Raw genomic sequence first — 15,967 nt, forward strand, 5'->3', positions numbered from 1 at the left:
AATGTGGTACCCTGGAAGTTATGATATGGAAAAGTAACTTATCCAAACTCTGGACTCAATGGTGAGAGTGGGACAACCGTCAGGAGGTGGGTGGCCATTTTTACACCCAAGCTAAAACTTAGCTTAGATTTGATGCCAGTTTTAAAAATTAGAAGTGGATCCTCCTTAAGAGGTAAAGGGTATTTGATTACAACCTTTCCAAAGTACCACAAATGGCAGATTAGCTTTCTTTTGCTTGCTGATTGTCACTGGCAAGTAAACAAGGGGCTTCTTCGGTAAATTGAGTTTGCAGGCATTGTGGCTTTGAAGGAACCTGTCACTGGAGAGATAATATTTTATCACTTTTTAATTGCAAAGCTCAAGTCTCATATAGTTTTGTTCGAAAGCGGCCTGTAACTTTAGGCCTCAGGTGAATTTTAAGGAAAAAAGAGAGAGAAAATGAAGAAAGAGGCCCTCCAGACCACACACTGGAACCTATGGCCTGTTTGCCATTATTAATAACTTTAATTAAAATATTCTCCCTTGCTCTCAGCTGCAAAGCCATTTGTTAACATTAAAAATAAGTCAGTCCCCACCTTCATACATATAACGCAAAAGAAGAAGAAAACAAAGGGAAGGAAAGAGCAAAGTCAAGGCACAAGTTCTTAGATACACATATTAACTGTTGGATGGCTCAGTGGGTTAGGTCTCTCACCGCAGAGCCAGAGGTTGGGAGTTCGATTCCCGCCCTGAGGCTCCTTGACAGGGGCTGGACTGGATGACCCACAGGGTCCCTTCCAGCCCTGCAGTTCAAAGGTTAATAAAGACTATTATATCTGATAGCTGCTCTTCAGCTCCTTCCACCTACCCGTTGTCTAACTGGTGGAAGTAAGTCAGGATTATCTCCTCCTTATCTCCATGCTCTTCCTGGCAACTTTTGGGGGGGGGGCAGGGCTCTGATTTTTACTTTTTAAATCACCATAATCCATCAAAATATTTATGTCCTGGCACAAATCCAAGCGTCTCGGGGCAAGGTACACCTCACAAAACATCACGAAGCAAATTAAAACAATCAAAAATGGCAACTTAAGAACCGGAAAAAGCTATTTTAAACAGTATGGAACAATGTACATTGCATACACACAAAAAAGAAAGCAATAATCCATTCCGAGTGTCATCACTGGGTCCCAGAACTCTTCATTACCATTTCAAACGTTTCTTCCTTATTCATATGCAAAATGAACTGGCAACTGAAGCTACCTTTTAAGGATGCTGAAAGGGAGGGCCCCCTTTTTGAGATCTGAGAAATAAGTTGTTTACTGCTAGCCTTTGACATGTATTTCTTTTCTAAAGTAAACAGAAAGAGGAGGAGAAGAAAAAAGAAATTAAATTGGAAAAAAGCCAGAATGACATTGTTACTGTTTGCTCCCCAAATAATTACAGTGAGAGATATCCAGAGCTTGGAAAAGTTAATTTTTGGACTACAGGTCCCAGAATCCCCTTTCTCAATGCTAGCAATGCTAGCAAAGTAACTTTTCCCATCCCTGATCAAATGAGGGAAACATCTGCAATGCTGGAGGAAGACTATGGAAAAACTAGAGAGAGGCCAGTGTGTATATTTTCAGATTAGGGCTCAGAAGACCTGGGTTCAAATCCGTAGTCAATCAGAGAGTCGCTATGGCCAGCCACTTCTTGAACATCTCGCATCCCTCCTCGGGTCAGGAGACTGGTTGGAGAGCCAGTGAGTTAGGGATCTGGCTGCAAAGCCAAAGGTGGCGAGTTCAATTTCTAGGAGAAGAGCCAACCTGGGTGGCCATGGGCAATCTGCACAGCCCCAAGGCAGCCCCAGAAAAAGGGAATGATAAACCACTTCTGTATACTCTCTATCTAGTGCAGACTCTCAGTTAGCCCCAGAAAGCTCACTGGGTCAGATCAGCCTACCTTACAGGGTCGTTGTGAGAATGAGCGGATGGAAAGCCACACATGTTGCTCTAAGCGTCTCGGAAAAATAAAAGTAAGATTTTTTTTTTCAGGAAAGAAAACAAAATGACATCAGAAAGTAATATGGTCTCACAGGCAGCTCACTTCAGTGTCCACCTTAACAACAAAGAGAGACACAATCTGGAAGTCATTAGTCAGATTTTTATTGTTATTCTCCTCCATATCTTATAATTGCAGAGCTGGAAGGGACCCTCGAGATCATCCAGTCCAGGAGGCACTGCGGGGGATTTGAACTCCCCAAGAATATTTAAACCACGGAGCTAACCAGTACTTCTCTATCCTACCAAATTTTCTAGCTAAGTATGTGGACCCCATCTGTGTGCCCCAAGGCTACAATTCCCATCATCTTAACTTTGCTGTGGGTAATGGGATGTGGAGTCTGACATCCACCGGGAGGGGCCCGCTGGGGGAGAGAGAGATCCTGACCATTTTGGCCTCCTCACTGCTGAAGAATCGAGAGGCAAGTGCCTGAATCTCAATGTGCCCATCACCAAGCTGATCCACGGTAGAGGATTACCCTGAGAATCCTATAGGTTTGAATCCACACTGGGGACAAGAAAAACGTTATTTTTTTTCCTGTTGCATTTTAATTTTTTTTTCTGTGTTGGGAAAATACGGGGGAGAAAAAACACCTCAGCGTGGAGGATGGGGCAAAGAAGGAGAGAGGATGTCAATTACAGGAACGGAATCGAAACGGAACGCCCACAAACTACTCATCCTCCCTCTTCTGAAGTTACTCCCTGTAAAAACGCCCTGGAGAAAACGACCCACTAAATTCATTCAATGGCCTTTACTTGGAAGTAGACAAATACCTCGCATTGGGGAGGGAGGGGAAACGCGGTGTAATCGCACACGTGTTTTTCTCAGCTTCCACGAAAAATGCAGGCGGGGGTGTGAACATTACTTTATTCTATTTTGTAAAAAAATTTTAAAATTACATTTTAAATAATTTTTTAAAAATTACATGCTTTGCAACGGGGCCGTCCCGATCCAAGATCAGCTTACTCGGAACTCCCTTGAATTCAAAAAGGTGTTTAAAAAGCTCTTGAGGGAAAAAAAAAAACAGCGCCTCGGCGGACGCTCCGCCGAGCAGCTCGCAGCGCGATCCTAGAAGCATCTCGGCGCCTTGCTTAAACCCCCGCCAGCGGCACGTGTGAACGCGGCCACGGGACGCAACTCGATGCCGCTTCTACGGCCACGGAAACACGCCCTTCCAATACGGGGCACGTGGGAAGCCCAGCGGCTGATTCCCTCCAGGTGCTAATCGGAGAACGTGTGAATGGGTAAAACGCGGCGCGTGCGCGGTCAAGACGCTGGCACGCTTGGTATAAAAACGCTCTTGGTTGCCTTTGACATCTTATAGGATCCTTTTCCTCTGTCTTGATTGTCCGGGATGTGGTTCAAGAGGGCTTGCGGTTTTTGTAATACACGGTAAATTCAAGTTCCGCGGAAGGGACGGAGAGAAGACTGTCCTTTTTTTAAAAAAAAATTAATGGTTCTTTTTATTTTGCACATAGGTTGTTTTTCTTGGTTGCCTGCCTCACTGGGTGCTTTCTTGAAGCGGTGGCTGTAGATTATCCAGGTAAGGTGGGGTGGATTTTCAATACATTTATTTTCCTCTTTTTTTTCTCTCCCTCCTGCCTTTTATCAGAAGTATTGGAAAGGAGCCATATTAGGTGTATTTTTTTTCTTTCCTTTTTTAAAGGTTGGATTGCTGCCTGGCTGTGCTATAAATCTGCATTTCTAGGGAAGTGCATTTATTTTCAATATGGGATGATACTTTGGTTGGGATTGACCAAAATGCAGCAGGCTTCCAAGTTCTCCAGGATTCTTTGCCTGGTCAGATGGTATGAAGCCCATAGGTGGGAATTTTTGAAACAGAGTGGCCGGAGACTAATCGGGGTGGCATTGGTGGCTAGCGTGATTCAGTGAAAGAAGGGCTAGTGAAATACTTGCACAAAATCTTCCAACAAGATCAAGCCGGTTTTGATGTTTTCTGCACCCTTCCACAGCTGCACGGATGTAGTCGGCAACAATCTTGACTTTCGGAACGGTCTCGAGTTTGTACCAGGTGTTTCCTTGCTTCTATCTAGCACTCCTCAGCACATCTGTAAGGCCAGTTGTGAAGTCTTAGATGAGCTGGCCACAAACATAGCCACCTCTTTCTTAGCTGGGCGCCCTTGTTGTCTTCCAGAAAACAACTATCATGTTTTTCAGAGAATAATCCGATGTAACCGGCTTTTAACATTCTGTTTTCATAGAATAATGGAGTTGGAAGGGGCCTGTAAAGCCATTGAGTCCATCCTCCTGCTTAATGCAGGAATCAAACTCAAGCTACATCTGTCAAATGGCACCTCTTGAATCCCTCCAGTGCTGGAGAACTCCCAGTCTCCCAAGGTAATTGGTTCCATTGTCGTACTGCCCTAATGGTTAAGAGCTTTCCCCCTCGCCACTTGATATTCTCTTCTTGTGCTGGATCACAATTGGAATAAGTTGTTTTATTAACTGACAGCTCCTAGAATCCTCCTTTGGACCAGTGGTGATATAGTCAAACAAGTAACTTCTCTAAGAGCTGTTGACTTCCTAGGTTGGGGGATTTTGGGGGAAGCTATAGCAGAGGAAAGTAACTTTTCCAAGTTCTTGCCACAATTCACATCAAATAGCAATCAAGGGTCTGTAACCAAGAACACATCTGGAAGGCACCGGATGTAGAAAAGCTGTACAGTGTTGTCAGGAACTTCTGCTGCTCCAGATGGTTGGAGCATATTCCCTGAAAGTTCTTATCATGGGTCATAATGGGTGGGGCTGATGGGTGATGGAGCCTGAAACATCTGTAGGGCCAGTGGCTCCTGTACCACTGCAAATCAAAGTATAATTACCAAACAGCTACATTCAAGAACCTTAAATAGGTTAGAAGTATCTAATATGGTGTATTTTATTTTAAAAAAATATTTTGTCATACCTTTCTGCTAAAAAAAAGAACCCAAGGCAGATTATATCACTAATACAATATTAAAAGCTAAAAACAATAAATTATTCACATATTAAAAAAGAATGACACTATATTAATGGACTCTGCAACTTGAGAAGAATGCCAGCAAAATGGAACAAGTTCAGAGTAGGGTAACAAAGATCAGGGGCCTAGAAACCAAGCATGTTTAGCCTTGAGAAAAACTTAACTGTTAGAGCAGTACAACAATGGAACCAATTACCTCGCGTGGTGGTCAGCATTCCAACCCTAGAGGCATTCAAGGGAAAGTTGGACAGCTGGCTGTCAGATCTTTCCTGCATTGAGCAGCGGGGTTGGACTCAATGGCCTTATAGGCCCCTTCCAACTTGATTGTACTACGCTTCTATGAACATTGTTAGGTAAAAGCATTATGAAAAACTGTTTATGAAGCAACAAATAGTGTAGTAAATAGAGTGGTGGACTATAGAGGCTCACTGGGGTGGGTTTGGAACTGGTAAAGCCACTTTTTGAATATCTTGCTTATATTGAAAATTTTATTAAGGTCATTATAAGTTAGATGCAATTTGACCTCATGTAAATAAGTTAGAATGTTTGCTTCTGCCTTACTGGTACCTATGTATCAAGGGGAGAGAGACATTTCAGGGTTCCTGGGTCAACCCATTGGATAGTTGTTGACAGATATAAAAAGTGATCCAATAGTATGCAAGTTTGCATATTGTATGCATCTTTCCAGTATTTCTCTGCCACAGTGTGGTAGCGATATAAGAACAAGTGTTTGCACCAGAATGCAGAGTGTTCCTGTCAGGAGTTCCTGATAACTGCTCTTTTCCAGGGCATGCCCATCTCGTCTGGATTTCTCCATAAGATTTCTCCATAAGATTCAAGTTTCTCTTCTCATTGAGCATGTTTCAGTCTTTACCATACTGTGTGTGACCCAAGGCCCCGCAGCCTGGCTCTACAGGAGGCACAGTGTGCAAATCAAACTCCCAACCTCTGTTTCTGCAGCCAGAAAATTAACCCAGCTCAAGTAAGGACTAGCATTCATGAAAACTGAGTTTGCAATATATAGCTGTTTATTATGGGCAGAGAATCAAGTTGTGGAGCACAAATCCTGGAGGTTCCTGTTATTTGATCTACAAGATTTACACCTGAGACTGGGTTCTTGATGCTGTTTCCTCTTCCAGGTAAAACATCTTGCCATGAGGATAAGGTGCAAGTCTGGTTTCCCAAGGAATTGGCGAACTCAACATCCTGGCAAGTGGAAATTCTTGGTGTGTATTCCCTGTTACTGTGGATCCGCCACTTCCTGGCTCTAGCTGAATTAGCTGATGTTCTCAACTAGTCTTGTAGCTCACTGGTTCTTAACCTTGGGTTACTCAGGAGTTTTGGACTTTAACTCCCAGAAGCCTTCACCACCAGCTGTGCTGACTGGGGTTTCTGGGAGTTGCAGTTCAAAAACATCCGAGTAACAAGAAGGCTTTATCTCTTTAGATACCAATGGCGAACAAATGGAAGATTGTCACTATCACCTGGACTATGAAAAGCAAGTGCTGACTGCGGTGTATGTGAACTGCACAAAAGAGGAGGTGGGTGCCACTCTTCGGAAGAACATCCTTTGGGGCTGATGTATTAATCCTGTGCTTGTTCAATCAAGAATTGACTTCCTGCAAAAAGCGATGAGAACTGGTAGCAAAGAATATCATTCAAAGGCTGTTTTTTTTTTTAATGAGCTCCTTTTCAAAAACAACTTGGTCAAAATCTCTTTCCTTATGATTTAAATCACATTTGTTTGGGTCCTGTCTTTTAAAGCTGCAGAAAAGGGGCTTGTTCCATCTTCTATATGATGGCCTTTCCAATATTTGTGGGAGTTGAATACGTTTGGCCTGATAAAGATCGGGGGAGGTTAGAAATTCAAATATAATTGCTCTATCATCTTGCAATCTTTCTCAGGCCAAACGTATGCAGTTCCCTCAATTGTTCCTCACAGAACTTGGTCTCCAGACCCTTCCCTGCCAATGTCACTTTTTTCCAACTTGGCTAACCAAATATCTCTTAAAGGAGGAATGCATGACACCCTCTCGGTTCACCCAGCTTCCCTTTTCTGTACTTTAGCTTGGTACCTTTTTTTAAAAAAAAATAATGAGCAGGACTCTGGAAAGCTCAACATGGCCATGCGAAAGATCTGTCAGGATTTGGCGACAGTAGAAATACGCAGAGTTATTGAAGACACAAGTTCTTCTTTTGTTGCAAGACGGTTGTATTTACAAGTATTTACAGTTATTTACAGGCAGGCATCTCAACAGCATGGCAGGAACTCTTTATACAATCGGACAGCATGCATGGCAGCAAGTGGTGGAAGAGGAAGACACAAAGACACAGTCCACTTATATACATGGCATATTTTGTCCAATTAGAAGACAGATGCCTTCATCCTTTTGCACCTGGTCTTCTTCTGGTTTCAAGACATTGCATCATCTCCAGAGTGATTCAGCATTCTCACATCTGTGCACAATGGCAGCTCATTAATGATACACTTATACATGTTCAGGCCTACAACATTTCTATATTCTGACACCCCTCCTAATTTTTTATGCCTGAACATAACACATTCCCAACTTATTTATACATTTCTCATGCTTCTGTGTACATAAAGGCTTAGTCAGTATGTCTGCTATGTTGTCTTCAGTTTGGCAATATTCTAATTCAATTAATTTCTCTAGTGAAGGCCAACAACAGGTGCTGAAAGCCTCAGGGGAAACAGCCTGGTGTCACCAGGATTTTGAGAGATGATCTGACTAAATCTTCAAGGGTATGATACATGGTATCTTGAAATACTTTTTCTGCAAACAGCATAAGAGGCATCATCTGAGGTTTCAAGTGCAGTTCAACGACACGGTAACGTGGGGCTTGGAAGAGGAAATCTATGAGGTCAACTGTGAGGTGGTCCAAGCAGATGAGCCCTCTCTCCCTAGCACCTTCATCAGCGCTACGAACTGCACCAAAGACTTCATGGCTGTAAGTACAAAGTACTCTCATTATAGCTGGTGGTTGACCGGAAGAGGAAACTAGAAAAGTCCTCCTATGGGGTGGCTGAGTTATCCATCTTGATTGCAGTCACACAGTGCAGCTAACCTCCGGCTTGTGTTTAAGCTGACCACTTTAAGGCTAAGACGGGGCAGTAGAACAGTTTCCTGAAGTGTGTGAATGTGATCAATGGATGTCTCAAAGAGACTGTGGTTAGGTGCTGAGTCTTGCATGGTGTTGCCTCCTGCATGATCTTCTTCAGGTGGGCAGTACTGTCTCTCATTCTTATTGTGCTTCTTAGGTTTTATATTGTAATTTTAAAAAGTCAACATCTAGTTTTAACGTTGTATTTTGCACATGTATAAGTTGCATTTCCATCCCACTTTTCCTCCCATAAATATGAAGTGGCATATAATGGTCTCTCCGCTGCCTGGTAGGCCAGAATAAGAAGTCACTTGGTGAGTTGCATGGCTTCATCGTGCCTAGAATGTGGATCACTGGAGTCGGACACCAACCGTCTCACTCTTATACCACACTGATTAATTATTGTTCCCTGCCCATGTGGTGCCCCTTCTGGTGGAGAGGTGGGATGTAAGTTCACAAAAATGAAAATCTTCGATACCATGGAAATTGGAGCATCACTTTTGTTAAGGTCGTGGAGGGTCTCTATGCTCGGTAAGGAGCTGGTTAATACTAAAATGCCTTTTCTTAATCTCATGCAGGTTGCCTTCCCGAGACTAATTCCCAGCTTCCATGATGAATATGCGGTATGTAGCTGTGTTTGTAAATATGTAGCATTCTTTCGTAGCTTCTGTTTTTCTTGCAAGTCTTAAAGGCAAGATATACCAGGCCAGTGTGCACTTTTGTAGCCAGCAAGCAGTACTTGAGCAAAAATATTGATTGATGCCAAAAATCTAATTGGATTTTTCAAAAGCAAGTCCCGGTTAAGCTTTCACTTGCTGAAGTCTCATAATGTTCCATCAAAATTTGTTTTTCTTTTTTTCCAGTACAAAATATTCAGAAGTGGTTTACTATTCCCTTTTTCTGGGGAAGGCACTGGAGTTGTGCAGCTTGCCCAAGGCTACGCAGGTTGGCTTGTCTCTTGAGAAGACACAGTGGGGAAATGAAACTCTCAACCCCCCCTTCAAATCTCAACGTTTTTATTTTTCCATTTAAGACAAGAAAATATTTTACAGACATATTAAAAAGTGTTACACGTTAACCAACTCCTTGCTTGAAGCCTAGGAGTTGGCAAATACGTTGTGATCCACTTTTAATGTGTTCCTAAAAGCTTTTCTTGTCGTAGCTGGGAGAAATGAAATCTTTGAGGTTTTGAAAAAAGAAACTTAACTGAGGACCAGTTTCCAATCTAAAATATTTCCCCTCGTTTGCTTGAAGCTTGAAAAAGTGATGTTTTGTTACTGCAGCTTTCTGACATCTTCTGTCCAGTATTTCCATGCTAGCTTAGGGAGGATTCTGGATGTTATGCACCAAAAGATGAATTTTCCAAGAACCCTCTCTGCCCACCAGGCATTTGCCCTTGAAGGTGCTGTTCACTACAAAGGTGTGTTGTGTGTGTATGTGTATGTACGTACAGTGGTGCCCCGCATAGCGACGATAATCCGTTCTGGAAAAATCATCGCTATGTGGAATTGTCACTATACGGAACATAAAAGCCCATAGGAATGCATTAAAACACGTTTAATGCGTTTCTATGGGCGAAAAACTCATCGTTATGTGAAGAGCCTCCATACGGCCGCCATTTTCGCTGCCCGGTAAGCGAGGAAGGGGCACGAAAACACAGCGGGCGGCCATTTTTTTTTACCCGGTGGCCATTTTGGAACCGCCGATCAGCTGTTCTCAAAACATCGCTATGCGAAAATCGGTAAGCGAAACAGCTTACCAGTCATCGCAAAGCAATGTTTTACCATTTAAAACATTGTTATGCGATCGCAAAAGTGATCACAAAAACTTAATCGCTATGCAGATTCATCGTTAAACAGGGGGCCCGTTATGTGGGGCACCACTGTATATAAATGTAGGCCCTTACTCAGAATTGGGAAAATGTTCCGCCTCAAGAAACCCATCACTGGTTTTTATTTCACAGTAATGTCATAGAGTCATGGACTTTTCCAGATGTTGTTGACCTGTAACTCCGGTTGTACCTCACCATTATTTAGGCTGGCATTAGATTTAACTTACTCCCAGTTTGAAAATAAGGTGGCCAATTCAGGGGTAGATAGGTAAATCATCAGCCATGGCAGCTTGGTGGAGAAATTATGTAGATTGTAGTCAGACAAAAGAAATGAAAACTTTTTCAAGTTCTGACCCCCCCCCCTTTTTTTTCTCCTAGTGGAGTGGTTACTTGATTAAAACATCTCAGCTGGGTTGAACAGGAATGTTTTGCTGACTGCATATTGAAAAAGCCTCCTGTGGTGCTATATATTTCACAAGTGTAAAATGTGTGTGTTAGAAAGATACAAAATGGGCCAGATGGCGTTTTCAATTTGCATTCTGTTTATAAGCACTTGAATCTAACACTTTCTGCATGAGTAGTAAGGTTCCTCCATTTAAAATAAAATTATTTGGATTTTTTAAAATGCTGAAGCTGTAATTTGGAGATGGTAGCCTGTGAAAGTGCTCGCTTGATAGCTTTAGTGCTTTAGGTATCTGGCTGCAGAGTCAAAGGTTTGGAGTTTGAATCCCCACTGGGCTTCCTGTGAGTAGAGCCAGCCTGTGTAGCTTTGGGCAAGCTGCACAGTCCCAAGAAGCCCTCAGAAGAATGGAATGGTGAACCACTTCTGAATACTCCTTATCTAGAAAACCCTGAAAAGGGTTGCCATGAGTCAGAATTGGCTTGATATACATTATTATTATTAGCCTATTATGATAGGCTATGTAGTATAAGCATCCAGGAAGTTCTTATTTTTGGACTATGGCACCTGAAATTGTTCAGCCTGTATGGTGATGCTGGCAGTGGTTTCAGAGAGAAGTTCAAAAATGTCATGTGTATAAGCTGTGTGAGCATCTCTTGATTCCAGATACGAGTACGTGTATGACTGTGTTCTGCATTGCAGACGGCAGAATCTCGGATGGAGTGGGTTGTGTCAATCGATGATGGGACGCAGACGCACAGGTTAAGCCTCAGACAAGCCATGCAACAGGGCTACACCTTCCTAACGGATGGCAATCTTATTGTCTTCAGAGCCCCATTTAATGCTGCAGGAGTTACGACATACCAGGTATGAGGAAGTTAAGGAGCAACTGGTGTCCTTGGAAGAGCAAAGCCTTCTTCATGCTCTGATCTATGCCATGCCTTTACTTTGACCTATAAGATGAGTCCAGAAGAATCACCTCACCAAGTCTCTTGTGGCCAGTCAGATTCCTTCAAAATCGTTTGGGCACCTGTTGTCTTTCTGCCTCTTCTTTTCTTCATCATCCAGCAGGTTGCAAGGGAAGGGATAAGGTGCTTGTCAGAGTTCTCAATTATTCCTTTACAGAGGGCTTTCTGTTTTGAGTTGAGGGCATTCCGTTCTTCCTCTTTGACCCTTCCAGTTGTTTTGGACTTCCACTCCCGCAGTCCGTGGTTATGATGGCTAGGGCTTCTGGTTGTTGAAGTCCAAAAAGCTGGTGGGCCAAAGATTGAGAAGCATTGCTTTAGAACAGTGGTTCTCAACCTTGGGTCCCCAGATGTTCTTGGACTACAACTCCCAGAAATCCTGGCCAACAGAGCTAGTGGGGAAGGCTTCTGGGAGTTGCAGTCCAAGAACATCTGGGAACCTACAGTTGGGAATCTCTGCTTTAGATAAGATCTTTCAACTCCAACCCATTGTTCGTCGGCAAGGACCAGCCAGGTCATCGGAATATTGTCCTAATCTGTTAGCTTCTAGAGTTCTAGTAAGTCCTGCCTTTTCCCCATCTCTAATATCGTATTTAAATCTGCTTTCCTGTGCCTCTGTTTTGCTGCCATAAGTTGCTTTTTTTAGGATGTAAATTCCTTTCAGTTATGTATAAATTAAGACAAATGAAAGCCACCTTTTGGCCGTAAGAAAGTTATTTGCGTTTGTTGCTGAGATGCTGAAGCTTCTTTCTAACATGGGAACAGACACTTGATAAATATTTGTAAGAGTGGCACGCAATCCACGGGCTAGGTGAATGCAGACGGGTGCAGAGGCAAGATACCCTGGATATAACCCGGAAAAATCTGTGCACGCCTGTTGTATAGTATACAGAGCAGTGGTTCCCAACCTTGGATTCCTAGATGTTGGACTAAAACTCCCAGAGGCCTGCATTACTCACTAGCTGTGCTGGCCAGGATTTTTGGGAGTGGGTTTCTGGCAGCCAAGGTTGGGAATCACTGGTAGAGGCTAGTATGAAATCTTGATGTAGAAGAGGTCAAACTTTCCGTGCAAGCTTTCATGAATAAAGTTCACTTCCTCAGGCCGAGAATAGAAAAATTAGGAATCCAGGTCCCAAGATGGTCAGGGCAGAGATTCACCAAGCCTGTTGCTTAAAGTGAGCTGAGAGTTGGTTTCAACCAGTTTGGGGGGGGGTGTTTTCAAATGCCTCACCACTAGTTTGGAAATTTCCAGTCAGCTCTCTTCCCCCCCCCCCCCCCATATTGCCTATTTGGAAATCAAATTTCTTTATTGGTGGGAGGATCAGGAGAGAAAGGAAATGGCCAGCCGATGTTTTATTGCCTCTAGCCATGTCAAGAGTGTGTGTTGCATTTGTGTTACAGCAAGATGGCCGAGTGCTGTACACTTTGGCGGTCAAGCTGACCTATGGGCCTCCTGAACAGCGCCTGACTGTGGAAACAAGAATGATCTGTGTCCCAGGTAAAAATGTGGGCGGGGTGAGCCTTGCACGCTTTTCCCGTAAGCCCTTAGTCAGCTGCTATCAACATCTCTTGGCTGTAATAATGCCTCTTTTAACCTGTGGATTTTTTTCTTAATGCAGTTAAAATATGTGGACAATTCTATTCTCTTCTATATATTCCTGTATGTTAGAAGCTACTATTTTACTGAGTCAGTTGGTCTTTCCAGACTGGTATTTCCTACTGGCCTTCTCTCGAATCTCAGACAAGAGATTTCTTCGCCCTTCCTGGAGATGTTGGGAATTGAAGCCAGGTCTTCCTGTGTGCCAGGGGTGTGCTCTACCCCCTTTCAATCACAATTTAAAGCCCAGATCTGCACTGAAATACATGCAAGTGCAGATCATATGCAACGCATATCCTAGTGGGTTCACCTGGAATTCGGATCCATACACTTGCCCAAGAGGTATGGGGTGGCTTGAGTCGCTATTTAAAGGTTTTGTCCACCATTATGTGGGGCTGCAGCTTCTTGGAAAAATGGCTTCTTGGAAAAACCCTAAATAATAATTGTATGCCATGAAATCAGTTTCCATTTAGTGCAACCATTTCCAGTGTTTTCTAGGTAGAGGATACTCAGAAGTGGTTTATCATTCATTTTTTCGGGTGGGGGCACTCTAGGGCTATTCAGCTTGCCCAAGGCTACACAGGCTGGTTAATCTCCGGGAGGCACAGTGTGGAATCAGATTCCCCGCTTAGAACTCTGCAGCCAAACAGATCTAAATCGCAGACCCTGAATCTCTTTGATACTCTTCAGACCCAGCAACCTGCAACTCGACACACATGACGATTACTATCCCACGTTTCCCAGCGACATTGACCGCTGCTACTCTAGACAACAAGGACATCCCACTCCACCACTTGCAAACCAATGGAATCAGTGTCAACACAAGGATGGGGTTAAAGCTGTACATCAGCAAGCGAGCCCTGAAGTCTCGGGTGAGTGTGTGTGCTATAGCTGCAGAGCAGGAGGGCTTCAAAGCCTGCAAGATCTGTTTTCTATTAAGATACTGAGGTCTACCAGCCACTGCTTGTGTGGCAGAATGTGTGACGGAGTCTTCAGAAATCTGAGTAGTAGACCCATCAAATTCCTTGTGCACCTTACTGGATGCCAGTTAATCTCTCTCACCCTGTCTAACAGCACCCCTGTGTGGTCAGGGCAGAGTAGACGATGTACAGTCCCTTGAATTTGTTGGTGGTAAGGCACGAAATAAATATACAGTGGTGCCCCACATAACGGCGATAATCCGTTCCGAAAAAATCGTCGCTATATGGATTCATCGCTATATGGAACAAAGAAGCCCATAGGAATGCATTAAAACACGCTTAATGCGTTCCTATGGGCAAAAAACTCGCCGTTCTGCGAAAATCCTCCATGCGGCCGCCGTTTTTGCTGCCCGGTAAGTGAGGAATCCGGGCAAAAACACAGAGGGCGGCCATTTCATTTACCCGGCAGCCATTTTGGAACCACCAATCAGCTGTTTTAAAAACATCGCTATGCGAAAATCGGTAAGCGAAACGCTTACTGATCATCGCAAAGCGATGTTTTACCATTTAAAATTTCGCAATGGAATCTCAAAAACCTCATCGCTATGCGGATTCGTCGTTAAACGAAGTGATTGTTATGCGGGGCACCACTGTAACTTGTTAAAAATGGTGACTTGGGGTGGAGTCTGTTTCTAAGTATGAAACTTGAGCTGGGCTCTGGAGATTTTTAAATGAATTATGGGAGAATTTAGAAGAGCCAGTTGACGTGTCCCTTTAAAAGTAGAATTTGCCCCCACAGGTGGACATGAACCTGATCAAAAGAAACTATTTTGTGTTTTTCTTTTACACATACTGTAAGCTATTAGCACCAGGCCCACCACAGCTGAACTTCTGGTGTTTTATTTGCTCTCCTTAAAACAGAGTAGAGGAACCTTTGGTTTTCCAGATGTTTTGGACTAGCTGAAATTCAGAACAGTGGGAGGGCCAAAAGGTTCCTCATCTCACAGAAAGTACATAAATGCAGTGAACTTAACTGACTAGTTCTCCAAATGATGCGAATTGTGTTGCAGAGTTGTGAATTTCTGGTCAAATTCTCTTTTTGCTATGTGGTAGAAGTAAAAAAAATCACACAGATTATAATAGCTACAAGTTCCCTAGATAGTCCACCCCTTTCTCATGAACTGGTACTTAGTCTCAATAACTCGTTCTGAGATATTTGTAGGAGAAAATAAAATTTTTTCATTCCTTAACAGTTGTGAACAAATCAACAGCAAACAAAACAACCTGGCATAACAGACTATAAAGAGAGGGAAAGGAACACTCAGCAGAGAAACTGGGCTCTATTTGAATTTAGAAGCAGGAGGAAACAATTGGTTAGTGCTGGATAGATTGACAAACCCTCCCATCCAATCAAACCACAGGCAGCCTGCAAGGTTGTAAAAATTCCAACAAATTGCTCCCATGAGTATGCTCTCTCTGTCCCTTTTTCTGATGATTTATGTGTTTCCTTGAGCTTTAGTGAAATGCTTTCTTTTCCAAACCCCTTAAGGCTTTCTGAATTTATTGGGAGCAAGTTCCTGATAAAGCTCCTGAAATTTGCAGTTGATATGTATTGCATTGTGGTTTAGCAACTATTTATCCGTCGTCCTGGCTCCAGAACAGTTTGACCCATGGTTGGAAACGAGTGACCCTTCAGGGGTTCTTGGACTGCAACTCCCATTAGCAATGGCCAGTTCAGCAGGGATGTAGGGGATAATGGGTTTGCATGCCCAACAACGTCTGAAGGGCTACCTTTCTGTGCACTGGGCTGAACCTAGTGATGCAAGGAATGACATGTGTTTCTTACTCATTTCAGATCTACAGCGATGATGACTGCTCAGGCTTTCAGGCATATGCCTCATCCCTGAAACTGAGTTTTGATTACCGTGGTACAATGACAACTATGGTTACTTACCCAGAGTGTCCTTGTGAGCCAAATGCACCAATAGGTAAGGCCTTCCTGTAGCCTATGTGGTCTGTAGCAGGCAACATCTCACGACGAGCTAGGAATGTATAAGGCGGTGGTTGGGGAGAACTGTCTGGATTTCCAGTTGTTTTGGACTTCAGTTCCCAGAAGCCACCTTGGCCAATGACGG

At 43.4% G+C, this 15,967-nt stretch overlaps 1 protein-coding gene across 2 annotated transcripts in view; it reads left to right on the forward strand.

The window, feature by feature from the left end:
* Nucleotides 1-15,967, forward strand: part of ZP2 (zona pellucida glycoprotein 2) — a 34,958-nt gene that overhangs the window by 4,730 nt on the left and 14,261 nt on the right. Inside the window, exons 1-10 of one of the 2 annotated variants that reach the window (XM_020799598.3) lie at nucleotides 3,263-3,411; nucleotides 3,498-3,562; nucleotides 6,136-6,222; nucleotides 6,443-6,537; nucleotides 7,802-7,966; nucleotides 8,698-8,742; nucleotides 11,053-11,217; nucleotides 12,717-12,813; nucleotides 13,603-13,784; nucleotides 15,688-15,820. In XM_020799598.3, coding sequence (XP_020655257.3) covers nucleotides 3,374-3,411; nucleotides 3,498-3,562; nucleotides 6,136-6,222; nucleotides 6,443-6,537; nucleotides 7,802-7,966; nucleotides 8,698-8,742; nucleotides 11,053-11,217; nucleotides 12,717-12,813; nucleotides 13,603-13,784; nucleotides 15,688-15,820 — 1,072 coding nt within the window. In that variant the 5' untranslated portion in view covers nucleotides 3,263-3,373. Of the gene's footprint in view, nucleotides 1-3,262; nucleotides 3,412-3,497; nucleotides 3,563-6,135; nucleotides 6,223-6,442; nucleotides 6,538-7,801; nucleotides 7,967-8,697; nucleotides 8,743-11,052; nucleotides 11,218-12,716; nucleotides 12,814-13,602; nucleotides 13,785-15,687; nucleotides 15,821-15,967 lie in introns of those variants that run through there. The other variant, XM_020799597.3, reaches the window with a different exon arrangement.

Source organism: Pogona vitticeps, chromosome 13, assembly GCF_051106095.1.
Source record: "Pogona vitticeps strain Pit_001003342236 chromosome 13, PviZW2.1, whole genome shotgun sequence".
Taxonomy (NCBI): domain Eukaryota; kingdom Metazoa; phylum Chordata; class Lepidosauria; order Squamata; family Agamidae; genus Pogona; species Pogona vitticeps.